The 25,752-nt window shown below is 51.8% G+C and overlaps 1 protein-coding gene across 12 annotated transcripts in view; it reads left to right on the top strand.

Annotated features, from left to right (window-relative positions):
* ZBTB7C (zinc finger and BTB domain containing 7C) overlaps window positions 1–25,752 on the top strand; it is a 348,164-nt gene that overhangs the window by 306,197 nt on the left and 16,215 nt on the right. For 3 of the 12 annotated variants that reach the window (XM_070630125.1, XM_070630129.1, XM_070630130.1), the window contains one exon: window positions 349–500. The exons of the other annotated variants lie outside the window; for them this stretch is intronic. In XM_070630125.1, coding sequence (XP_070486226.1) covers window positions 349–500 — 152 coding nt within the window. The remainder of the gene's footprint in view (window positions 1–348; window positions 501–25,752) is intronic. 12 annotated transcript variants of the gene reach the window in all.

Here is a 25,752-nt window from a genome sequence, read left to right as displayed (position 1 = left end):
GTCATCATGAAGGGAGAGCGGGGATGTGGCCGGGCAGGGGGAAGGGGATGCCAGGCTCCCTTCCCAAAAGGGCGGTGGCTCTGGAGGGAGGCCAGCAGGGTGCTGGCCAGGGTCAGGCACCTGGGGTCCCAGGCCCAGGACGAAGCACAGAGTGGCTTCCTCCTCTGCAGTCTGCCAGCTGCTTCACCCATCAATAAGGCTCCTGGGTGCCCCCTCTCCTCCTTTCCCCACAGAGGAGGTAGTTACTGGTGAAATGGGATTTGAGGAGTAATGGGGAGGACCCCATCCTAAAAATATATCCGCCACAAACTTCCCACAGGAAGTGAAATTCTACCTTTCCCGTTTCAGTCCGTGCTTGTCTGCTTGTTGCAAGCTCCCAGGGGAGGTACTAGTAAGGCTTGCCTGCTCCGCTCACCCCTGCATCTGTCTGTTGAGTCGAAGGAAGCTGGCAGCTGCCCTTCGGGAATGGGACATGGGAAGGCTGCAGATCACTGGGAAAGGTGAGCTGGAGGTGGGCACCAAAGGCAGACCTGGCCAACTGAAACCATTGCCCAGGGCCTGGCCGGGGAGAAGGGGAGAGGGAGGAGGTCAGGGAGCGTTGACTTCTCCTGGCCCTGGGCTACAGTGTTCAGAGGTGTCATCTCCCCAGTCCTTGGATCTGATTTGTAAAGTGGGTATTTTGTTTCCTGTTTGGGGTATTCTTACCCCATTTTGCAGATGAGGGACTTGAAATGCAGAGAATTGAAGTGACACCCGATCTCACACAGCTGGGACTAGAAATCATGGCTGTCTGATTCGAAAGATCAAATGCCTTCCTCATACCCCCGGCTGCCTCAAAGAAGCATCCATGCTTCATTCATTCATTCATTCATTCATTTATTCATTGTAGAACATACATAACATAAAATTCACCATTTAGGTGATAATTTAGGTGTATAATTCAGTGGCTTAAGTACATTCAATTGTTGTACAACTATCACCACTATTCATCTCCAGAAATTTTTCATCTTCCCAAACTGAAACTCGGCATCCATTAAACGAGAACTCCCCCTTACTTCTCCCAGCCCCTGGTAACCTCCATTCTACTTTGTCTCTATGAATTTAACTATTCCGGGTACCTCATAGACGGGAATCATACAATATTTGTCATTTTGTGACTGGCTTATTTTACTTAGAACAATATTTTCAGCGTTCATTTATGATGTAGCATGTGTCAGAACTTCATTCCTTTTTAAGGGTGAATAATATTTCATTGTATGGACAGACCACTTTTATTTATCCAGTCATCTGTTGGTGGATTTTTGGGCTGCTTCCACCTTTTGGCTACTATGAATAATGCTGGTGTGAACATGGGTGCACAAATATCTGTTTGAGTCCTCACTTTCAGTTCTTTTGAGTGTATACCCAGAAGTGGAATTGCTGCATCAGATGGAAATTCTGTTTAATTTCTTGAGGAACCACTGTACTCTTTTCCATAGTGGCCACAGCATTGCACATTCCAGCTAGCAATGCACAAGGGTTTCAAATTCTCCACATCCTCACTAGCACTTGTTATTTTCTGAGTTTTTTTGACAGCAGCCTCCTAATGGGTGTAAAGTAGCATGTCCTTGTGGTTTTGATTTGTATTTCCCCTAATAATTAGTGATATTGAGCAAGAACTGAGCATCTTTTCATGTGCTTATTGGTGACTTCTCTATCTGGAGATATGTCCCTTCGAGTCATTTGCCCATTTTTGATTTGGGTTGTTTGTGGGTTTTTTGTTGTCATTGAATCGTCCATGCTTCTTTGCTCAAAATTACAGATAATGAGGAGTCTTTCAGAGAATCTAAAGTCATCATTTCTGTTCATAACAAGGACCCCTGGGTGAGCTGCAGTGCTCTCTGGATCTGATAAACAGTACACATAGTGTGTGCCTTTGTGTGAAGCGTGTTTGATTGCTTTTGAAATATCTGAGAATCCATCGCTCTTGTGAAATTTTCATTCATTTATCATGCACGTGTTAAGAACCTACTACGTGCCAGGCACTGTGCTGCAGACATAACAGGAATCCGACATGGTTTCTGCCCTTAAGTACCTTACATCCTGCTGGGGAAAAGTAGTTACAACACAGAGTGATACATGCACGTTTGCTGAGCCAGAAATCCCCATATATAATCTGATGGGAATTTTTGGTGCACTATGCTGTGCTCAGATAGGCTGGGAAAGGGGAAAACCTAGGCTCAGAAGGAAGCTACAAAAAGGATCAGCACAGAAACATCAGGAAAGAGGAGGGTTGGAAAGCCGAGGGTCTGAGTTCCTAGATTCTTCTTGTCTGGAAGCTACCATGATGGCCTGTTGCCATCCCTTCCTCCTTCGTGGCTGCTCTGGGCTTCTAGTCGGGTGTGGACTTTTAAGGGAGCAAAGGGGTGTAAGGATGCAAAGAGTGACTCAGAGGGGAATCTCTGAGCTCCTGGTGCTGTTTCAGGGAGGGGAATTTCCCTTCCCAGGAGAACACTGTGTGGCAGAAGGTGTGGCCCCCATGCTGAGATGGAGCGTTCTTTCTAGGTTTGCTAGGGCTTTTGACTGCCCACTGGGATAGGGGACAGCCTTCCTCCTCCTCTCCTTCCTGCTGTGTCTGGACCTCGACCAGCAACATCGCACCAGTCCTTTTCTCTGGCTGACCCTATCTGATGAGAGTGTCTTCGTAGCTGTCACAGCTGGAGGGCAGGTACCAGTCTGCATCCAGGGGCTCATATACAAGGATAACTTTAGAATCAGGCAGGCAGGACCCGCCGTGTTACCTTCCAGGATGCCGTGGCCTAGAAGGATTCCATCCCTCCCTCAACTGGACAGAAAACTCATTACGGACTTTTGTTTGCTGCCACATGCGACGCCTGGCACATCATACACGTCTAAGCTGTATTTATTGAATGGGTGAGGGAATGAGTCCCTGTCTTCCTCCTTGACATTCACTTAGGTTCCCACTGAAGTCACGTAGACCTGAGTTCGGGTTCTGGCTCTGCCCCACGGGAGCACTGACGCTTTCGGTAAGTCACTTCATCTCCTTGGGCCTCAGCTGTCTCACCTGTGAAACGGCGAGTGATTCCTGGAGCCTCATCTACAGAATGTGCATTAAGGGCTAGCAGAGGGCATGACACATCACTTCCTTCTCCTCCCCCCCAAGGGGCCAGACCCAACTCCCCTGAAACGACTTCCGAATCACTCATACCCTGAGCCTTTGACCAGATCTTCTTTCCGGTTTCCCACCTTGGCTCCAATCCCACCCTTCACTCTTGCGTTTCTCAGGGGCAATAAACACCCTTTTTCTGCTCCACTCGCAGGGCAGTGGGGAGGCCTTACAGTCTAGTGGTTAAGAGCATAGCCTGGGAATCGAAAGGAATATTATCCTCCTCAAGATAATGCACATTCAGCTCAAAGCCTTGTTCCTGATGATAGAGCCTCCAAAAAAATGGCAGGGGCAGTGGTAGGAGAGATGAGACCTCTCCTGGGCCTCTATTGACCACCAAGTGGGGATTTCTTAGTATGTCATGAGTTCTCACAGCTGCCTGCCATGTGCCAGCCCTGGGTAGACTGTGGAGGGTGGCCTGTCCTCCAGCTGCTCACAGGCTGGGGACGACACAGGAGAAGGCAGGTAAGATAACTAGAAGAGCGCTGTGTGACAGCTCTCTGGGCCTGCTGGTAACTCCAGTCAGGCGCAGAAGAGAAGAATCGGGGAACGTCTTTCAAAGGGAGAGGGTATGAACTGGACCCTGGAGAAGGGCTAGGAGCTGAGATGACAAGGAGGGGAAAGGCCTTTTCAGGTCACAGCAGGAGAGAACTGGGAAAGAGGAGAAGCGTGCCACCCACAGAAACACCTGGACAGGGAGGAGCCCAGAGGTGATGAGGCAAGATGTTCCTTTAGTCAATCAATGAAGCAACAAAGGTGAATGAGCACTTCTCTGTGCCATGCCCTACACTGGGGCTGGGGAGACAAAGGTGGGTGGGATGCTGTGTGTACACAGGCGACCTATCTGGTGGGTGCCACGTGCTCTTGGTGGAGGAGGGGAGGGTGCAGAATTTGTCCCCTTTTCAAATCATAGCGCCCTGCTGGCTTCTCCCGCCATGATGTTCTTGGCCTCTACCTGAGAGGGAACTGTGTGTTCTGGCCCCAAAACTCGGACCACGGAATGGTAGATTGACAAAGCAAAGAGGACCCTGAGAGCAATCCATACCCGAGCTCTCAAGCTTTAGAGAGCAGTTGACCCACGTGCTGGGGAGCTTGTTAAATCTGACGATGCCAGGAGCCCACCCCCGAATGTTCTGATTCATAGGCCTTGGGTGGAAGATGTGTTTTTAATAAGTTCCAAAGTGACTCAACTGTGGTTCTCAGCCTTGGCTGCACATGGGGACGCCGTGGGGAGTTTAAAACACTGATGCCCAGGCCCCATCCCTGGAGAGTCTGATTCAACTGGTCTGAGGTTGGGGTCCAGACATTGGTGGTTTTAACAGCTCCTGTGGTGATTCTGAGGTGCAGCCTGGGTTAAGACCCACAGGACTCAAGTTTGAAGACCACTAACTCATCTAACTAGCTTGCATTAGTCAACGTTCTCCAGAGAAACAGAACCAATAGGGGTGTGTGTGTGTGTGTGTGTGTGTGTGTGTGTGTCTGTGTGTCTGTGTATACACAGAGAGAGAGAGAGATTTATTTTAAGGACTCGGCTCACATGATTGTGAAGGTTAGCAAGTCCATAATCTGCAAGGTAGGATGGCGGGCTGGAGACCTAGGGAGGAGTTGATGTTTCGGCTTGAGTCCAGAGACAATCTAGAGGCAGAATTCTCTCTTCCTCTGGGGATCTCAGTCTTTTTTCTGTTAGGCCCTTCAACTGGTTCGATGAGGCCCACCCATTATGGAGGATCATCTGCTTTACTCAAAGTCTACTGATTTAGTGTTAGTATCATCTAAAACATACCTTCACAGCTACATCCAGACTGGTGTTTGACCAAAATCTGGAAACCATGGCCTCGCCAAGTTGACGCATTAAATTAGTCATTGACCACCTCATTTTACAATAAGGGAACTGAGACCAGGAGAAGTAGAACCACTCATCCAGGGCCCATACCTCGTTCTTTCACTGCTGTTTTGCTTGTGATGAACTCGTAGATGGTAAGAACCGTGGAGAGCCCTTAAAGGTGAAGTCCGACTCCTTCACCTACTGAGGAAGATATGACTCAAGTCAGCCAGCCACCCTTTCCAGGTCTTGCATTTTGGCAATGAATAGAGCTTGGGGCTTGAGGAGAAACACCTGTCTGTGATCATGTGGATGGGCCCTGCCTCTCTCTCTCCAGTCTGTGGACTCACTCTTCAAGATCTTGGGAACAGGAGAGGGGGAAGCTGTACATCAACTCTCCCTCTAAGTAGAGGGTGAATTGGGAGGCCTCCCCGTGGATGGCAACTCCCTACATTTATATCCAGGCCCCCGCGGTATCTATAATTTTGTGGCTGCTTCATCTATGCTTGGGTCTGCACACTTAATGCCATCGTCCACGGAGAGGCTTTCTGCACACCCGCCTCCTGTTCAGCGTTACATATGGCTTGTGAAATAGAGTTTGCTTTAAATCCAACCCAGTTAGGATGGTTGATCTTGCTAGTTGCATGTCACCCCCACCCCTACCCAACGAGGGCTTGGCAGCACCCTCATCAATGGGGTGTGCAGATCCTCTGAAATATGCATGTGATGTTGGCCAGAGATGGTGATCCAAACAGAGTCTGGATGAAGCAGGCTGTGGGCAGACGGAGGACTCCAGAGACACGTTGGGCACTGAGCCAGGCCCCAGGGGACACCCTGCAACAATTATGGGGCTCAGAAGGTGCACGGAGTGGAAGCCAGAGGCTCAGCCGGCCAGGAGATGATGCCTGGCTGGCAGATGAAGGATAGAGCAGATGCCGCATGCTGGAGAGAGGAGCCCTCCAAAGGCAGGGCTGCCTCACACCAGAGGCTTCCACGGCCTGCTGGGGCTGGATCCTGGCGCTGGTTGTGGGGGAGCAAAAGGAGGCAGAGGACAGAGCTGGCAAGTCCTGGCCCCAAGCTAACTCCAGGGTTGGGGGGTGGATTGAAAGATGGGCTGCCCCACCCTCCTCATCTGATGACAGAGAACAGGCGTGCTCGGATAAGACTGCTTTTCCAAGATCTCTGGACAGGAGGCTGTGTGGTGTAGTGGAGGAGGCCCCAGGCCAGGAGTTCAGAGACCAGCTGGGGCCCAGCGACCTGGGTGATCTCAGGGAAGCTGGTTTGAACCAGAGCCAGGGCAGGAGGTCAGGCCTCCACTTCCTATCCCAGAGGGCTCTGTCCTCTGTTCCAGAGCTTTGCAACCAGTAGCTTTGTGCCCAGACACGGACCCCCTCAGCCCTCCTGTCAACTGAACAGGCAGCAACCTCTTACAAGCCCTCATACTCCTGGGTGCCATGAAAATAGTATTTCTCTATGGTTTCTGTGACTGAAAAAGTTTGGAAAGCACAGCTCCATACCAGTGTTCCCTGCGGGGTCCCTGTCATACCAGTTCCACAGGCTATCAGAAAGTGCTAGGCAAAGCAGAAAGATTAAACAAGTTTGGGAAATGCAGAGTTAAAGTTAAACAGGTTTCTTTACTATGGGCTTTCCTGGCGGGGGGGGGCTGTATGTGTGTGAAACAGCCATTGTGAATCTCCTACAGGGCTCTGAGATTCAGCTATCTCAAGCATGTTTGTGTCATTCAAAGGTCACAGTTGCAGAATAAGAGACAAGAACTTCTGCTAGCTAGCTGTCACTCACTTTAGATTCAAAATCCTGGCCACAGCGTCCGACCGGCCGGGCCTGGGTTATATGCTCGTGAGCTCGCTGCCTGGGGTGGGAGTGGAGGGAGCCCCACTTCCCCAGTGGGAGGTAGGGTCCTGCTTCCCACCAGGGCTCTCACAACGGGGCCCCTCCCAAACCCAAAAGCTGTGTCAGGTCTTGGTGGTTGAAATCTTTGACCAGGGAGTCCTTTTCTTGGATGGGAGAGAGAGGATACTCACATCCCCAAGGAGCCAGGATGAGAAGCCTGCTGTGGGCTTTGCCACTCAAGACTAGGCCGGGGGTCTCTTTCCGCTGGAGCAGAATGCAAGGTTCTCTCCTGGAGAGGCCCCCTCTGCCTTCAGCCCCCCTTCCTCTCCCAGTTCCTATCACCATTCCTCTCCTTTGCACACCTCACATGGCTGGGGGCACGGACAGTGGGCCAGAGGTTCACGGGGCAGATTCCCTGGATCTTCCAAGGGGACGAGCGGTTGACCCAATGAGCTCACACCATCACTCTCGGGCTTATCCAGAAATCCCTAAAAACTTGGGTGCAGGATAAAAATGGCTTTGTTGGTTCCCACCAGCAGAGTTCCTTGTTAAAATCTCCACTGGTGGGAATTCCCAGTGGAGGGAATGGCAAGCTGGGTGGCATCCTGTCTGGCAGGTAGAAGAGATGTACGTTGGGGTGAGTAGGGCTTCGTAAGTCATCCTCCAGCCACCCACATCCAGCAGCCGTCACATGTGGACCCCGCCCTGCTTCTGTTTCCCAGTGGACTGGAGCCACCTTCTCATCCTTCATGGCCACGTTGCTCAAATTTCCAACATAATTATCCAACCTTGTGTTGACGGTGAGTCGGAAAGTCTTGCTTAAGAGGACTGGATTGCCAGAGATGAATATCACTATTGCCACCATCCTTATTAATGAACATTTAAGAACCTGCCACACATGAGATCCCATGAAAGTTCTGGGTTGGGTACAAAAAGGAGTTTGACATGACTTCTACTCCTACCTGCCAGTCCTTTAGGCCTCAGTTTTCTCAAAATCTGCAAAATGAGGGCATTAAACCAGGTAGTCCAGGCAGCCCCATCACTCTAAATATATCTCTTCCCAGTGGGTGGTTGTTGAAACCTGGACCACAGCTGGCCATGCAGCTGGCCCTTATTTGTATGACTGGTGTTGCCGTGTCTCCTTCTTTCCCTCCTTTTCCACACTTCCCTTATCCCCACCTCCCTTCTATCCCTCTTCTCTCTGTCTCAATTTCATCAACTTCCCCTCCCTCCCTTCTTCCCGTCTCCATCACATCTGTCTCCCCGACTTCCGCCGCTCCCTGGTCTGTGTCCCTCTGGGAGCCTGGAGACGGAGGGCTGCCCCCTCACAGGAAAAGCAGAAAGGTGCCAGAGTTGAGCAATCCACGGTGACAACAGGAATTCTTTCTCCGGCACTGACTGGGGCAGGGCAGTACCCCAAGGCTGCGGGCTGGTACCAAAAGCCCTAAACTGTGTGTCTTGGGAAGCCAGGTCACATGACCACGAAAGGCAGCAGAGCTGAGTGGTTTGTACAAGAAGGTGGAGATAGATAGCCTAGGGTGAACAACCATCCCACTTTGCCCGGGACCAAGGGGATTTCTGGAACGCAGGACTTTCGATGCTTAAACCAGGCAAGTCCTGGGGAAACCAAGATGAATTAATCTCACCTCTGGGCTTTGGGCGGTGGGAAGCAGGGAAGGTAACCTGGGTGAGAGTGGTGTGTGATAATCCTTTCTGAGATGTTGGCTGACAGTCACAGGCCTCTCCCTACCCACTGTTCCCTGGGCCTCCACCCTACAGTGGAGAGCTGAGCAAAACATGGGTGCCCTGCCATCGCTGTGGTTACCCATGCCAGAGCCAGCATTCTGGCTGTGACTAAGAGTGCACACTGCATTTTCTCCCAGAACTCAGTGGGCAAGTCTTTTTCCCTCTCTGTGCCTCAGCACCCTCAATCATAAAAGGTCCCATTCAGCCCCGACATCCTGGGGGCCTTCTTCAGAGTTTGCAGACCACCTTCCCGTCTCTTTCCACCATTATCCCAGTTTGTGGCCTTTGGATACTCTCAAGTGGAGCTCCTGGACCGGAACTGACCACTGCCCTGCTGGACGTCCTGGGACATGTGACTCTCCTATTCGTGGCTCGGTCTCCCCATAGGAAAATGGGGGTAGAAATAACCAGCCCACAGCATTATCGTGAGGATTAAATGAGGAAATATATATATGAAAGCGCCCACTCAATGCCTGGCGCAAAGTAGGTGCTCAAGAATTGGTGCGTGAAATTAAAACTGCTCTGGGTGTGTTCTGACACGCTCAGGGATCAGTGGTTCTGTGAGCGTGACTGGATATGATGTTCAGCACAGAAGTGATATTGTGGACCAAATAGCGTAGAAATCCAGTGCGATTCGCGCTTCCAGCTAAGCCAGGTCCTCCTGGGAGAGGGGGGAGGGAACTGCCCTCCTTGCCCCTCCCAGGGATCAAACCTCTTCAAAGGCACCACCAGATGCTCCCCTCACCTCTCAAACTATGTAGACTCAGGAACAAAATGGAGGGTCCCGGTCCCACAGTGGCCGTGCTTGTTATATTTTGATGTTATAGCAATTGAGAACCACTATTGGGCAGAAGGTTTATAGAGGAAATCCTTCTTATCCCAATTCATAAGTTGTTTAATCTGAAGAAATAAGACTTTCCCATTTTTTTCCTTGGGAGACTGACCTCTCGTGAATTTTCTGGTTTTGCATTTTGCTCTCCTTGGCTACATGTAAGCACAAGTGCACAGCGTGTGGCCAGGCCCAGCGTTACTAGAAGAATGAAGCATGCACAAGCATTTGCTACTTACCAAGGGCTCTGTCATTACTACTTATGCCCCCAGGTCGTTTCCTCCTTAGGAAAGTCAAGGTAATACTGACCACTTCATGGCAACCAGGCCCATGTGGGATCAAAGAGCCACTCGACAAACATATGCCAAATGCCTGCTGGTGTGAAGCTCCGAGCTTCATCCTGTGGGGGGTATGAAGAAGCAAACCATACTTACTGTCAAGGAACTTACATTCTGGTCCTGTGGGCCCCATCCTTTTGAAGATGCTCAAAAGATTTGAAGCTTAAAACATTTTTTGAAGTTCAATACATTTCCTGGACCTCTGCCTGGCTGTACCTGGCTCAGATGATTCAGAAATGTTTTTATGTGTATTTGTGTTGAGTCCATCACAATCCCATCTGCTTGCATTTGAGAACTAGCCACACGTGTATGTGTGCAAAACTCTTTGTCCGGCCTACCAATGGAGTTGGGGTTTCTTATGGGTCTGAAGACGATCCCCCACCCTGCTGTCATCTCCAACAGCCTGAGGGGCTTAATGAGTGTTCAGGACTAGTGGAGGGAGACGGGGCTCTGGATGGAGAAAGTGAGAACATCCCTGACAAAGGAAGGAGGAGCCAGGAGCTCCAGGGTGAGAACACACCGGCAGCCGGCCCCTCATTGGCAGAACGTGATGGCTGGTGGGGCAAAGGAGAAAAGGAAGGAATGACATTTTCTGGGGGGGATATATAAGTGACCCAACTTTTGTCTAATCCCACTGTTGTCTGTTTTAGGAAACCTTCCTCACTACCGTTCTCTGTGCTGAGCTTTGCATCTGGGTGCACATCATTCCTTGTAGCATTTTAATAACTAAAGCTTCAGAACTTGCCTGTAGCCATTTCCAAGCTATCCTGCCTCCCTTGCTGTGGGGTAAATTCATCGGCCTGCAGAGGCCAGGACAGGGTCAAACTCCAGTCTCTGCCTCTGTCCAGTGTCACCCCAGCCCAAGCCCTCCACGGCTGCTCCGTCACCACCTTTCAAGCAGCTGGGGTTGAATTGGGCTGTTTCTCTCCACTCCTGGCAGCCCTTCTCACACCATGGCTTATGGGGATCCCTGACAAGCTCATCCTGCAGCCCTCACTGTAGTCTTTCTGTCCCTACCCTGAACCCCAACCCAACACCTCACATCTCAGAGTCACTTCTTCCTCCTCCCTCCCAGGTCGGTCACAACACCCATTTTCCAGTTACAGCTCCATGTGGTAAGGGCCGGGAGAGAAGGAAGGATGGGAACAAGGAGGACAGGCACATAATCCAGGAAGGCTTCCTGGAGGAGATAATACCCAGGCCAAGTCTTGGGATGAGCAAGAGTTAGCCCAGTGAAGGTGGCGAGGAGGTTGGGAGGGAACCGAGCTTCAGCAGAGGGGACAGAATGAGCAAGGCCGAGATGGCAAGGTGGGAGATGGGCATGCTGGTAACACCTTCCACTTGTTGGAAGCAGGTAACCAGCAGGAGGCAGACAAGCAAGGTAGACAGCGACCAGGTGGTGGATCCCAGCGTGTGTATGCTCTAGGAGCCGGTGGTGAAGATGGATTCGCTTCTGAACAAGTGGCAGCAGGAATGGAGAGGAGCGTAAGGTGAGAAAGATGGAGCAGGGACAGTTCACTGTCAGGGGCGAGGGAGGAAAGAGAGGGAGACCCATGATCTCCCCAGGGTCCGGCCCTCCATAGCTAACTTGGAAACAAAGGCACAGCAGGAGGAAGCAGAGGGTGGCTCTCCCATCCCTGCCCAGTCCGCTCCTCCTTCCAGGGAACTGAAGCCTGTGTGTTTGTCCCTTCTCTGTTGTGCTTCCCCTGCTGGCACACACTCCCCAGAAAAGCTAAAAATTCATCTCATCTAACCCAAATCAGAGGGTGGATGACCTGGGGCTTTATTACACCCTGGTTAAAATGGGTCTTGTGGGAGAGGATGGGCTCCGTTATAATTGCATCTTTGGTCACCTCCACCCACCCGCCCAAAAAAACGGTGGGGCTGCCTCTGTTTAGACACCACTTTACAAAAGGGCTCTCCTCTTCCCTTCAACTTTTTTTGATTAGTCTTGAAATATCAGCCTGCTGGCCAGGAAAGAGGTGGGAGGAGAAAGGGTCGTGTCCTCCCACCCGGCTGCCTTTGGGGAAAACAGCCTGGGTGGTTTGGGAGATGTCTCTCTGGGGATGGGGCAGGTGGGCTCCGGGAGAGACTGGGGCCTGGGCTGTTGGAAAAGCAGCAGCAGCAGGCCCCCTTGCAGGATTTTTCTTTGTGATTCTTAAACTCCTAAATGGTTCTTTGGGCTTAAGTATACCGTCTATTTAGAACTGAACATCAGAAACGCGGAAAGAGGGGGCTGTCACTCTGGCTTTGGGAGAAATAGTTTTGGAAAGGGTGTAGAGCAATCAAGTTAATCAAGAGTAGCATTCCGTGTCCTAAGTAGGAAGCAACGGCCCTTTCCAGACCCTCTCCTCCCTCCCTCTGGGAGAGCCGGAAGTGGGTCCTGAGCCTGACTCCCGGGGAACATTTGAACCGCTCACACATGCACGCTCTGGTGTGAAGGTGAGATGCAGGTCTTAGGCGGTGGATATTATTTTCATATCTGGTAAGGCAAGCCCCTCTCCTCCCATTGCTCATCTGGTTCAAAAATCTCTTGGCTATTCTTAAATGCATTTTTTTTTTTCTATATGAACTTTAGAGTCAGCTTATCTAATTTCAGTAGAAATTCTGGTTGATATTTTTATTGGGATCATATTGCATTAATTGAACTATTTAGGAGGAATTGGCGTGTTTACAATGTTGTGGCTGCCGATGCAAGAGCAGGATATACCTTTCCATTTAAGGCTTTTAAAAAAGCACTTCAGTCATATTTTAAAACTTTCTTTGTACGGATCTTGCACATTTCTTACGAGCTTATTCCTAGGTGTTGTATCCATTTTTGTTGCCAAGTAAGTGGGCTCCTCTAACATGTTTTTGAACTTGTCCGTTGTTTGTATAGGAAAATATCCAAGCTTATCCTCTGCAAATAATGACTTTTTTTGCCAAGTCTTTTCTAACTTTTTAACCTTGTATTTCTTATCCAACATTTTTGATCTTGAGACTTCAAAGGGGGATCAGACTTCCTAGGTGCGAGGAAATCTCTGAGCCATCAGTGGGTCAACCAGGCTTTTCTGGGCTAGAGGCTGGGGCGTGGGGTGGGGATGCTTGTGCCTTGAGAATATTTTCAGTGTAATTTATAATAGTCTGGAGACCAAAGCTCTCAGCTCAAATGGATGATGAGTGGTGGTGATCGGGGCGGGGGGGGTCGGGGGTGGTTACTCTGTAAGGTGCTGACAGGTGAGGCATCCTCCCCAGAGATGTGAAAGTATCCAGTCCTTGGTGCTGGGCTCCTGTGGCGGGGACAAACACAGCAGAGGGAAGAAAGGCTCTTGTCCCCTGAGACATGCCCTGGGGAAACTGAACATACAGGGGAGGCTGGTCTCCCGGGCTGCAATCAAAAGGGGGTGCTTGCTGTGCACTGTCATGCAGTCTCTCCATCATGACAGCCTGGCACTGGGGTCCTGCCCAGACAGTGGTATAGCCCACATACCCACCTATCACTTACTGGCTCCCACATCATCCCTGATCGTAGGACCCAGCCCACACCAGATTCCTTCTTGGTTCATATTTCTAATATTTTGCCGTGGGTTAGTTTTACCTGCTCAGTGAAGCCAGAAGCCACTCAAAAGCAGGTTTGGGTCCCTGTTTCAAGCTCCACACAGCCTGAAGCCCAGGTCAAGCACATGGTGAGTAATCAATAACATTTGTGAATTGGCTGATACTCCACAAATAAACCGCTCATCTGTCATGAGGTTTATACTCACACCCTAATTGCCCTGTCTTAGGAAAGGGCTCTTGGAACCAAACAGCCATCAGCCTCTACAGTGGGCAAGGAGGGAAATTATAGCAGAGGACAGACTGGGCTGGAGTATATAAATAGGAAAAGGAAATACTTGGACTTTCCTGGTGCAATAAAAGTTCTATATAATAATATTATATGTAACTGTGCAATTAAGCCTGAAAATTGCAAGCTTCCAGTTTGTTCTTCCCAGCCCAGTGCCAGGCGGTTCTCGTGGTGGATGGTGTCTGCTTAGAAGAAAAGTGTAAGTTCGGAGGCAAATCTGAGGTTTCACTTCCTTTTAAAAACACAGGCAGGCGGGGTTGGGATCGTTGAGGCCATCCAGCTGGGCGCCCGATCTGGGCCTCATCTCCAAATTGGTGTGGACAACGGCAGGGAAGCAGAAGTGTTTTCCAAGGGCCGAGGTGTAACCAGGACGTCTTACACCTGAGAGGAGCCCTTGCAGGGTGATTCTGCCCTCCTTCTTCCCACAGCTCCCACCCCACTGGAGCCTCTCCCCACGATCCCACCCCAGGTCTGGGGCCAGGAGAGGCACAGGGGCACGGCTGTGAGCAACGAGGAGCCACTTCATGGTCAGAGGTATAATCTGGAGCTCACCTGCTTGGGTTCAAGTGTCCACTCTACCTCAGTTTCCTCATCTGAAAAATGGGGTAACGATGGTGACACCATTACCCCATCGGGTTTTTGAGAGGATTAAATGCGAGAATCCACGTAAAATATTTAGAACAGCAACTAGCACCGAAGGAGCGCTCCATCCATCTCAGTTACCAGTTTGATTCCATTGCTATCAGTTGGAGGAATCTCAGAATTAACCGTCTGTCTCCCACATGTTGTACCTCTGTCCAGCTGTGTGCCAGAGTGGTCAAATGCTAATCCCACCTGGACTTTGAGAAGGCTCATCCTCTGAAAGCCCAACGTGTGTTCACTCTTATTTCCCTGTGTAACCTGGCAGCGTCCCTGCCGGCGGGGGGTGGGGGGGGGTGGGGGCAGGGAAGAGGGGAGGGGACAAATCCACAGTCGGGCGCTGTAGCCTCAAGACAGCAGAAGTTGAACTGTTCGTGACCTCAGAATCCAAGGATCCATCCTGGAACCAAGAGATTGAATGGATTAGCTGGAGGACGCCACGGAACCATCGAGCACATGGGCAGCCAGGGACCTTCACAGCCCCCTGGTCTCACAGAAAAGAAGAAGCTGAAGCTCTGAGAGGGAACTTGGCCAGCCCGAGGTCACCTGTCACTCAGCTGCAGGGCAGAGATTAATTGTCAGCGCAGGCTTTAATCGTGCTTCCTCCCCTCTCTGCAGACCGCACGCCTGGCCCTGCTCATCACGCCCTTTCCTAGAGGGGAGCTCGGCCTTTCTCCGCTCCGGCTATGGCCCTCTCCCCTGGCATCTGCTTTCCCTTCCCTCACTGTGAAGTCCCCTGGCTCAGTGGCAGCAGCGTTCAGGCAGAATGTGTTCAGAGGCTGGCCAGCTGTGCAGCCACCTTGGTGCCTTCTAGAATAGACGCTAAAATATCCCCAGGAAGGGTCAAAATGTGGTACCACCTAGCCCAAGTGTCCACACACAACCCCTTAATAACTAGCAAAATCTCAGCCATCCCCACTCCTCTACAGGAGACGGAGACTTTGGGTAGAAAAGCTAAAAAGAAGAGAGCTCCCAGGGGTTTCCTGCGGGTCCCCCACCTCCCCACCCTCACTGAGTTTGTGACACGCGGATGCAGGACGTGGGGAGGATGGCAGACCAGCCGAGGCACCTCCTGAAAGGCAGCTGGGGCAGCTGGGATTCTGAAGCTCGGTAACAGGGAGCCGACTGCTGTTTATGGGAGACAGTGATTTATTTTATTATCTAAATTTTCAGTGGTTTAATAAGGTTTAATAAGCCTCCCAAGGAGTTTTCTGGCTCAGGGAATCTCCTGTAATAAACACAAGTAGTAAATCCTTTATTTTGAATATAAAGAGGTGTACAATTTTTCTTAAAAGGAAACAAGTCTCCCCCATCCCGCACCGCCTCGATCTCTAATAAATAAAGGATGAATAAATAATAAAGAACAACAGCTTGAAGGGACACGACTTTATTTGTCTGGCCCAGACTCCCACAGGCCAGACTCCGGCTGTCAGCTGGGGAACCCTCCCCGCTGGCGTGCTCTGCTGGCCCTCAGCGCCCCCAGCCTCCCTCCAGAGCGGTGGAGAGGGTCCTCCTTGCCTTCCTGATGCCATGCAGCCTCTTGGAAAACCCATTCCTTCTACCTTCCTGCAAGGTTACCCCACAGTGCGGTAGAAAAATCCATGGCCTCGGGGGCCATGCATGCTCTCGAGCAGTCATTTAACCACATGGCTCTGTGACCTTAACCTCACTTCACTTTTCTTTCCTTATCTGTAAAATGGGTCTGATACTAAAATGGGTAGCCTCCCCAGCCACCAAGGAGGTGAGGTGCTTTGGGAAGTAAAAGGCTCCCAGCCACCCCTTGGGCGAGGGAATGGGAGCAGTGGCCCTGGCATACCCACTTCGGGTTCACCCAGATGCTGGCAGGAGGCTGCCACATGAAGAAAGGGTTCCTCTAGGAGGTGATTAAACAGCTCTGAAGCTCACATCCCCACCCCCCTCCATCACCAAAGCCCAGCACGGAGCTGCCCCTCACACTTCCTCACCCATCACTCCGGCCACCCTCTTAGGTACCCCTCAAGTCTGTCCCTGGTGCGTGTTTCATCCCTGTAAGAATTTAGGGGGAGAGCAGCCCCTCCCACAAACCCCACTAGTGTAGGGTGATCCTAGACCTTGTTCTAATAAAACCAAACCATTGCGGGGTGTGGGGGGCGATGGTAATGATGGGGAGGGTGGGGGCTGACCAGGGATACAGCGCGACACGCTGCACAGAGTCTGGGCCACACATCAGGAGGTCTGGGGTCTCTGTCACTTACTTAGTTCTGGAACCTTGGTCAAGACAGTTCACCAGTATGAGTTTAGGTTTCTCATCAGTAGAGTGGGCCACACAATTCCTTCTGTACTCGGGGATCCTAGGAAAACGTACGGAGAAAAGGCGGTGTGGACGAGCCTTTCTGAATATGAAGCTCAGCAGGCACATGGCATTGTTCACTCAGGGGCTTCAGCAGAGAACAATGTGGCAGGGACTTGAATGCATGGTCAAGGGAGAAAGAACTCAGGCCCCCAGATAGAGGGGCCTGGCCTCTTCCCCACCCCTCTCGTGTCTTGTCCTGTGCGTAGGGGGACTAGGCATTGGGAGTGAAGAAAGAGGGAGACCAGGATGGTGTGAGGCAGGGAGGGCCTGCATTCCAGCTGTAAGGGGACATCTGGCGTGGCCATTACCTTTGGCAGAGGAGGGAAGCTCAGAGCTCATTTCACAGAAACCAACCAGCTCCAAGCCCTGGGCCCGAGGCTGAGCTGGGGACTGTGGCCTCAGGCGTGTCCTGGCAGGGTGGCAGAGCAGGTGGGGCCAGCTTCACCCAGCTCTGAGCGCTCTGCCTGGGGTGCTCCTGCAGGCGGGGTGCAGGCTGGAAGTTGAGGTGGCCCTGCCCAGCCTCCCAGCCCACATGTCTGGCCCCAGCCTCTGGGGCAGCAGAGGCCCTGGGGCATTCCAAGGCCAAAGGGTGTGGCTGCCCTGCTTAGGGGAACTGCCAAGGGCAGAGTGGGGCACACCCAGCAGAGATCCACTGGCCAGCTGCTTGGGCCAGGCCTCCCTGCCCTCTCTCCTGCCCCAGCCCACCAGCCCCTTGAAGGTTTCAGTGCCAACACAGACACAGGAACTAAGAAGCTGCTCAGACGATGCAGGTAGCTGCCACCCAGCCTCACTCCCAAATCTGGAAAAGAATCCACATCCCTTCTCTGCCTCTGTGCTGCCCCACCCTCGCCCTCATGGCAGCCACTAATTCTGCCAGGTGGCTTTGAAGTTCCAGGCCCAGGCAGAGGAGGAGCTGGAGGCTGGAGACGGGGTGAGACCGCTCCTGGGGCAGTGGGAGTCTGCCGGCTGGGGCCAGCCCGCTCTCCGGATTTGGCAGACGGAAGCATCCTCCTGACCCCCGGTTTTGCTGAGCTGAGCAGGATTCAGAGAGGTGCTGGACTTGCGGATCAAAGCAATAGAATTGTCCTGAAAGTCACACCACCAAGGCGGCTGTGGAGGACAGGAAAGAGATGGGACTGGAGCAGAAATCAAGCCCCTGCCCTACTGTTTTCTAGCTGTGTGACTTGGGGCAGGTCACTTGGCCTCTCTGATCCCTATCAAACGGGGGTCATGATAAGGATAAAATGAATGAATATAAGTGCCTGGGAATGACAGGGCTCTGTTCAAATGTTAGATGTCCTCAAGGCAGAGGGTTGGGGCCACTCCACTGCCTTTTGTGACTTCAAGGCTATGCCCACTGTGTATTTGAACTGATCTCATTCGTTCAGCATCTTCTTTGCTCCTGTTTGATGGGGTCCTGAGAAGGACACAGACTTGTAAGAAACAGACACTGCCCCAGAGCGGGTAAGATCCATGCCATTACTTCCCCATTTCCTGGAGAAGCAAACTGCGGGCAGCAGAAGTATATCATTTGCCAACCCCTGCACTTCACGTTCCTAGTAAAACCAAACCTAGAACCTGGGTGCCTACTAACCAGGCAACACTGCACTTGGCTGGGGGCGTAGGCTTGGGTACCAGAACACCCTAGTTCTGGTCCTAGCTCTGACACTAGTTTGCCCTGTGCCCTTGGGCATGGGTTCCTCTCTGTGCCTCATTTTCCTCATCTGTAAAATGGGCATGAAGTTTCTACCAGCCTTTCCTGCCTGATTGGGTTAGGAGCACTGAGGTATGAAAGAGCCTGGAAGATTACGATGCCCCCCACAGGCGGAGCTGGCCCTGGGACGTGTAGGGCCATCTTAGGGAGTGTCTCTAGGAGAGATGCTTCAATGTGTGGGTCTCTGCAGAACTGTGAGGCTGGCAGATTAGTTCCCGGCACGGTCCCACCCCCTCTGCCAAGACACCCATGAGGGCTCCATGTCCTTCCTGGACTTCATTGTTGCCAACATTGTGGAGCACTGCGATGTCCTGGGAGGCGCTTGAGGTGCTTACCTTGCTGGATCCACACAGCAACGCTGTCACGTAGACGCTGTCATCATCCCCATTGTACAGATGAAGAAACTGAGCTCAAGGAGGATAAGACCAAGTCCCAGAGGTCGTTGGGGGGAGCCAGGATGCAGACCCAGGCAGGCTGGGAGCAGGGTTCTCCCCCTCCTGTTGTCAGATGGATGTCCATCAACATCAGGCACACACTGGCTGAGAAGAGCTGCTCGTGGGATCCCACTCAGCATCCAGGTGAAACACATTTTCAGAGGGGATTCCAGAAATCCAAAGTCTCCCAGATCCAAATGATGTGGGGCAGGATCTTCCTGCCCCTCTGCCCAACAAAATCCCCTCTCTCCTTTGCAGCTCAGACAAGACGCCTCCTCCTGACAGCCCACCCTGATTCCCCAGCCCACAGGGTCTGTGACTTTCTGTCCATACCTCTTATTTGCCCTGGGTACTGAGCCTCCCCGGCACGCATGGGTCTCAGCTCCCTCGTGCACATCCCTCAGCTCTGGCTCTGATCAAATCTCTAAAGTAAGACACAAATTGGGCTGTGTAGGGGACAATGTGGTAAAGGGGAGGAATATGAGCTGGGCCCCAAATGCAGCTGGGTTCACATCCTGGCTCAGACACCTGTGGCACTGGGTGAGTCCCTCCCCCTCTCCATGCCTGTTTCTTTCTCTCTAAATTGGAGGTGATAAAAGATATGTACCTTTCAGAGCTGTATGGGTTGGGAAGGATTCGAGGGCCGTGGCCGACACGCAATAGGTGTTTGATAAGTGGTAGATGGTCTTGGTTATTATTATAAATGCCGGGTCGCTTGCTTGATTGATTTGGTGATTAGAACAGGACAAACAGAAAAAGAAAAATTCAAGTCACACTTGAGAAATTAGTCCTGGAGGGGCCGGCCCAGGAGCATAGTGGTTAAGTTTGCTCTGCTTGAGCAGCCTGCGGTTCACAGGTTCAGATCCTGGGTGCGGACCTAGCACGGCTTGTCAAGCCATGCTGTGGTGGCATCCCACATAAAATAGAGGAAGATTGGCACAGATGTTAGCTCAGCGACAATCTTCCTCAGGCAAAAAGAGAAAGATTGGCAACAGATGTTAGCTCAGGGCCAATCTTCCTCATAAAAAAAAGAAGAAAAGAAAAGAAAAGGAAAAGAAATTTGTCCTGGAGCAGTTCTAGAGCCAGGTTTCTACAGTACGTTTCTGTGTATCCAAGGGCCCCCCACCTCTTCCAATCGCCTCACCCGGGTCTCCTCTCTGTTCCTCTCAGAGAAGCACCCCTCCCCCCTTATAGGGGATAAACTGAGGCCATGACCCCTCCTCTTGGTAGGGAGAGAGGGGAATGCAGGTAGGGTACCTGAGGTGTAATGTTGTCAGGTTACAGTTGAATAAACCGAGGCCAGAGAGGAGAAGTGTTGCCTTTATCAGACAGGGCCACTTGGACACACCTGGGCTCTAGAACCTTCTGTGGAGGGCAGAGGCCCAAGGGGGGCCCTGGACCACACTGAGAAGGTTTCACCCGCCCTGCCTTCTTCCTCGTTGACCTCCTCCCTCCGTTTCTGAGCTTCTCTTCCCCTCCTTCCTCCTCCCCCTTATTTCTGATCTCTCTCTTTTTTCTATCCTCTTCCTAGCAGAGGTTCCTATTTTATATCTCCTAGCTGTTGAGTTTTTGTTTTGTTTTTCATGTGTGTGTGTGTGATTCTCTTTCCTGAGCTTGTTATTCTTGGAGACAGAGCGCCCTGGCTTGGGCCATGGGAGGGAGAGGCGGGGAGGGCCTGGGCAGGAAGGGGGGCGGGCACAGCATCCCCTTTGGGACACTGCTGTCTGCGGGCCCTCTGGGGCATGGGAATCTTAGGGTCACCAGGGACGCTCCCAGAGTGCACGCGGGGCCACCGGGGGCACTTCTTCCCAAAGAGACAATGAAAAGTGAGCCCCCGCCTCCTGCCTGTAAAAACAGCCCCCGGCTGAGCAGCTACATCCGCTCCTCCGGGAATGGGACAAAAGCAGCAAACCGAGGCACAGGGAGAAGTCGCTGCTAAGCAGATTAGCCTTCAAGTCCGGGGTCACCAGGGCGTGTGTTCCCCTCCTCATCTCCAGATCCACTTTGCACCTCTGGCTTCTTGCACTTATGACGTGGGGTATCGGATTTCCCGCAACCAGCCAGTGACAGGACCAGGAAACAGAAGCCCAGAGAGGCAGAGGGTGCTCCCAAAGTCACACAGCTATGGGTTCCTGACTCCTAGTCCCAAGCAGACAGGGCTCCAAAGGCACAGGAGATGGGACGTTTAGCGTGGAGACAGCGTTCTCCATTCCTCAGTGGGCTCGGATGACACACTGACCACCCACACACCCTCCAACGAGTTGCGTCTCCTCTACTTGAGAAGGCGGGGGAAAGCTGAAGGAATTGTCGGAATTTTCCCTGCAAAACATTTTTGTCTTTAAAGGAATAAGCCCTGAGCAAGCAAGAAAACTTGGCTCTTCCTAAAGAACTAATTTTCTGGGGTTTTACTGATTTGGGCTTTTTACTTAACAAAGTTTCATTTCATTCACAAAAAGTCTTTTCAGATGAGAAGGTCACTCTGAGGGTGAGGACCCTGTCCCCCGTATCGTAACTTCATGGGAATTAGAAGAGGTGTCATTTCCTCAGTACATCTATTTCCATCTACTGGAACAGCGACGTAACAGACTGATTTTGTTAGACTGCAAGCCTCTAACTGCTGCTGCCTGAAAGTTGTCATGATAAATGTCACAGACGTATAATGTCTATGAAGTGGATGGGGCCCCTGTGTTTGTCATCTATGGCTGCATAACAAATGACTCTAAAACTTAATGACTTAAAACAAGAATAAACATTTACTGTCTCACAGTTCGTGTGGGTCAGGAATTCAGGAGCAGCCCCGCTAAGTGCACCCGGTCCAGCGTCTTCCCCGAGGCTGCCGTCAGGATGAGTGGGGCTGCCGTCATCTGAAGGCTTGAGTGGGGCTGAAGGACCCACTCTCACAGCGGCTCACTTACACAGCTGTCAGGTTCGTGCTGGCTGCTGGCTGGAGGCCATGGTTCCTTCCATGTGGACCTCTCCATAGGGCTGCTTGAGCATCTTCCCAACCTGGCAGCTGGCTGCCCCCAGGATGTCTTTTGTGGCCTCACCTCAAAAGTCACACACCATTATTTCCACAGATCACTGGTTACAAAGGTCAGCCCTATTCAAGTGGGAGGGCACCACGAGAAGGAATGACTTCTTGCTAACAGGAGGCAAGAACCATGGGGCAGCCATTTTTAGATGTGGTGCCATTGTACAGTGAACAACCTGCACCACTGTAGTTTCAGTGCTGCCAAGCCCCTGCCACAGACCTTCACCAACTATGTGCCAGCACTGCACTGAGCACTGCAATGACAGTTTACAATCTAGCAGAGATGCCAAGACACACGTAAAATTAGTTACAGTCCAAGGCAGAGGAAAATCAATGACAGGCGTCATCATGTGTTCAGGGGAACAAAGGCTGGAGAGGCCCGGCCTCTGAACTGAGACGGAGAAAGGGCCGTTTGAGTGGGTCCTTGAAGCACGGGTGGGACACGGACCCCTGGAGAGGGTGGGTGCTGGAGATGAAAGATGCGGGATGTTCTCCAGCCGGGAGTTCAGCATGAGCAAAGGCATCGAGGCTGAGGAGCAGGATTCGTGTTTGGGGATTGGAGAGTAGAGGAAGAGGGGTGTATTTGGGGCACATCTGAGGGGAGTGTTGTGGCCGGTCACCCCATCCGGGTGACTGCCCATTCAGTTGTGCTCAGAAGGTGGGATGGGAAAGCCTGACTGAGCCTCAGCTCCATCTCCTCCTCTCCCCTCCTCCTCTTTCCCCTGGCAGAGCTTTGTCAAGACAGCCACCAAGGGGGCCACTTCCACAGAGCAGGGAGGCTGCCTGGGGAGCAAGCAGGTGTGTTCCCAGGGGTCTGAGAGGAACCCCTCCCCTGGCTCTGAGAAGGGAAGATTGGCCCTGAGCTAACATCTATTGCCAATCTTCCTCTTTTTTTCTTTTCTCCCCAAAGCCCCGGTACATAGTTGTATATCCTAGTTGTAAGTCCTTCTAGTCTTTCTATGTGGGATGCCTCCACAGCATGGCTTGATGAGCCACATGTAGGTCTGTGCCCAGGATCCCAATGGGCAAATCCTGGGCTGCCAAAGCAGAGCAGGCAAACTTAACCACTACGCCATCAGGCCTCCCCCTGGGGAGGTCTTCTTGGTGCTCCAGCTCCTGAGGCTGGCCAAGCCTGCTTGGTTGTCCCCCTGAAGGAAAGCAGGGCCACCCTCCCCCGCTGACCCACATCCTTCCCACCCTCCTCCACAAAGGCACCCCAAGGACCTCTGAGTGCCCGAAGTCTGGGCCACTCAGGCGACAGCAGAGACTACTGGCCATTCTTGGTTACCTTTGTGGGTCGGAGGCAGGAGCTGGATTGGTTGTGGTTAAGACCGTGGCTGGGGAGCCAGACTTCAGGCTCAGATCGTTATGCCATAACTTACTGTCTGTGTGATTTATCCTCTTGTGCCTCATTTACCTCATCTGTAAAATGGGGATGATGATAATAATAGGAGCTAAATCCAAGTTATTGTGAAGACTGAGCACGCCTGAGGGCAGATGGTGGTCTGGATCCCTCATTCAGGAAACGCATTGTTTAAGGCTGGGACCTGGCCTGCGGAGAGAAGGTGCCGGCTGAGATTGGCCCTGATATCCTTCCGGTCTCTCCCATAGGGCCTGAAGCAGGGAGCTGGGGGCCAAAGAGGTGGGGATCAGTGTCCTCGGGTCCCTGTACTCAATAGACAGAAGGTCACATTGCACTTGGCTCTGACCATTCAAAACCAAATGTTGCTCAGACTTGAGGTCTCTTCTCTGACCAGAGACTCAGAGGGGCTAACCTGCTGACCCCCAGCCCGGTTGCCTACAAAGCAGCCCTCCTGAGACCCGCAGCAGGCATGGCCATGAGCCCCTCGGCTTCCCTAGCTTCGGAGCCTTCCACATCCCTCTGACCCCCACCATTAGAGTGGGACAGCCGTGGGGTACAGGGAAAGGGGAGAGCCTCCAGAAGGTTCTCTCTTTCTGCGGGCGGTCGGGGGGCAGCCTCAGAGCTCTCTCTGTGGCACAGATGGTTGAAGCCTGTGGCCTGGGGACACCCTCCCTGGTCAGAGAGAAGGGGAGTCCTACCCATGGCCTCAGGGGGATCTAGGTAGATGTGGTCCATCTGAGGCCCCCAGAGAGATGCAGAAGTGGAATGGGGTTTCGGTAGACAAGAACCAAGTTATATGGGATCATTCAGAGCCACACTTGGCCTCCCAGACCTAGAGCACCTTGGTGGGTCTGCTTGCTTTGCACTTGCTGTTCCTACAGCCTAGAACACTGTTCCCTACATTACCCATGACTGGATCCCTCTCACCATCCAGGCCTCAGCTCAAATGTCATTTCTTCAAGGAGGGCCCCCCGACGGCCCTGGGTAGTCTCCCCCACCACGCAACGCCTCACACACTGCTACAGAGACACAGATACGAGATGGAGATGACGGTGGAGAGTGATTGATTGATTTAGGTGGTTTTCTATGATTTTTTAAATTAAGCTTTTTCTTTTGACATAATTGTCAATTTCACATGTCATTTTAAGAAATAATACAGATATCCCATGGACTGTTAACCCAGTTTTCCCCAGTGGTGACATTTTTGGAAACCATGGTACAACATCAACCAAGATATTGATGTTGATACAGAACATTTCCATCTCCGTGAGGATATCCCTCTTGTTGTCCTTTTATAGCCATGCCCACCCCCTCCTCCCCACAGCCCCTCCTTAGCTACTAGCAACCACCCACCTCTCCTCCATTTCTATAATGCTGTCATCTCAAGAATGTTGTATAAAAGGCCTCACACAGTTTGTAACCTGTTGGCAGTGGCTTTTATCACTGTGCTTCGTCCAGGTTGTCATGTGCGTCAATAGCTCATTCCTGTGTATCGCTGACTAGTACTCCATGGTGTAGTTGGTTTAACCACTCACCCGTGGAAGGACATCTTGGTTCTTTCCAGTTATTGACTAGTATGCATACAGCTGTGATGAGCATTTGTGTGCAGGTCTTTGTGTGGACATAAGTTTTCATTCCTCTGGGATAAATGCTTAATAGTGCAGTTGCTGGGTCATATGCCAAATTGTTTTCCAGGGAGGCTGTGCCAGTTGACATCCCCACCAGCAATGCATTTGAGATCCAGTTTCTCCACATGCTTGCCAGCATTTTGTGTTGTCACTGTCTTTTATTTTAGCCATTCTGATAGGTATCTAGTGATATCTCATTGTGGTTTTAACTTGCATTTCTGTAAAGTCTAATGACATTGAACATTTTTTCAAAGAAGATGGCTCATTTGCCTTCTCTACGTCCTCTTCGGTGACTCTGGCTCTATTTTTGTCACAGCGGTCGTGTCTGTGTAAGCTCTGTTAGAGTAGGGCCTTCTTGCTTTGTTCTGTCTGCATCCCCGGGACCCTGGGCAGTGCCTGGCACAGGAAGAAACCCAATGACTATTTAGGGAATGAATTCATGGCCTGTGGGGTCCCTGGTGCTTTTAAAGATGAGAAGGCAGGAAAACAGCAGCAAGGCCTTTGCTCCAGGAAACCTCCTGAGCACCTGCCCAGGTGGGATAGCTCAGGGAAGGCTCGGGCGTCTGGGGGGAGGGAGCACCCAGCACCCTGGATGCTCTTCTGGGTCCCTGGTGCCTTGGGTATTATGGGCCTGGCACTTCTTGCTCCTCCCCTCCCCCTGCATCTGCTTTCCCAGAAAGAAACACCCAAAAGGTAAATGTGTGGGGATTCCCAAAGCTCTTCCCACTGGGGCGTGTGGCTTTCAGGTTTGGGTTTTCTTTTTATTTTCTCCCCACTGTAATTGCACCAGGATAAGGGCCAGGCCTTTGCTAGAATTTATGCACGGACCACAGTCGGTCAAGCTTTGCTCTAAGCAGAAGGCCCTACGTGCTCTGGCATAAACATTGAGGCAGCCTTTGGTCCAGGTTGAGCCTGCTGCCTCGGGCTCTGAGTTCTGCTCCCTGAGAGGAGGGGCTGCCCGCTGCCGTTGCACCTCTCCCTCCTGGCTGCTGTCACTGGCCTCACTTTCTGTCTAATATTTATAATGCTAAGAAAT

This window comes from Equus przewalskii, chromosome 7, assembly GCF_037783145.1.
Source record: "Equus przewalskii isolate Varuska chromosome 7, EquPr2, whole genome shotgun sequence".
NCBI classification, from domain to species: Eukaryota; Metazoa; Chordata; class Mammalia; order Perissodactyla; family Equidae; genus Equus; species Equus przewalskii.
The sequence above is the reverse complement of the archived record's forward strand: the minus strand, read 5'-3'. Positions and strand labels throughout refer to the sequence as shown.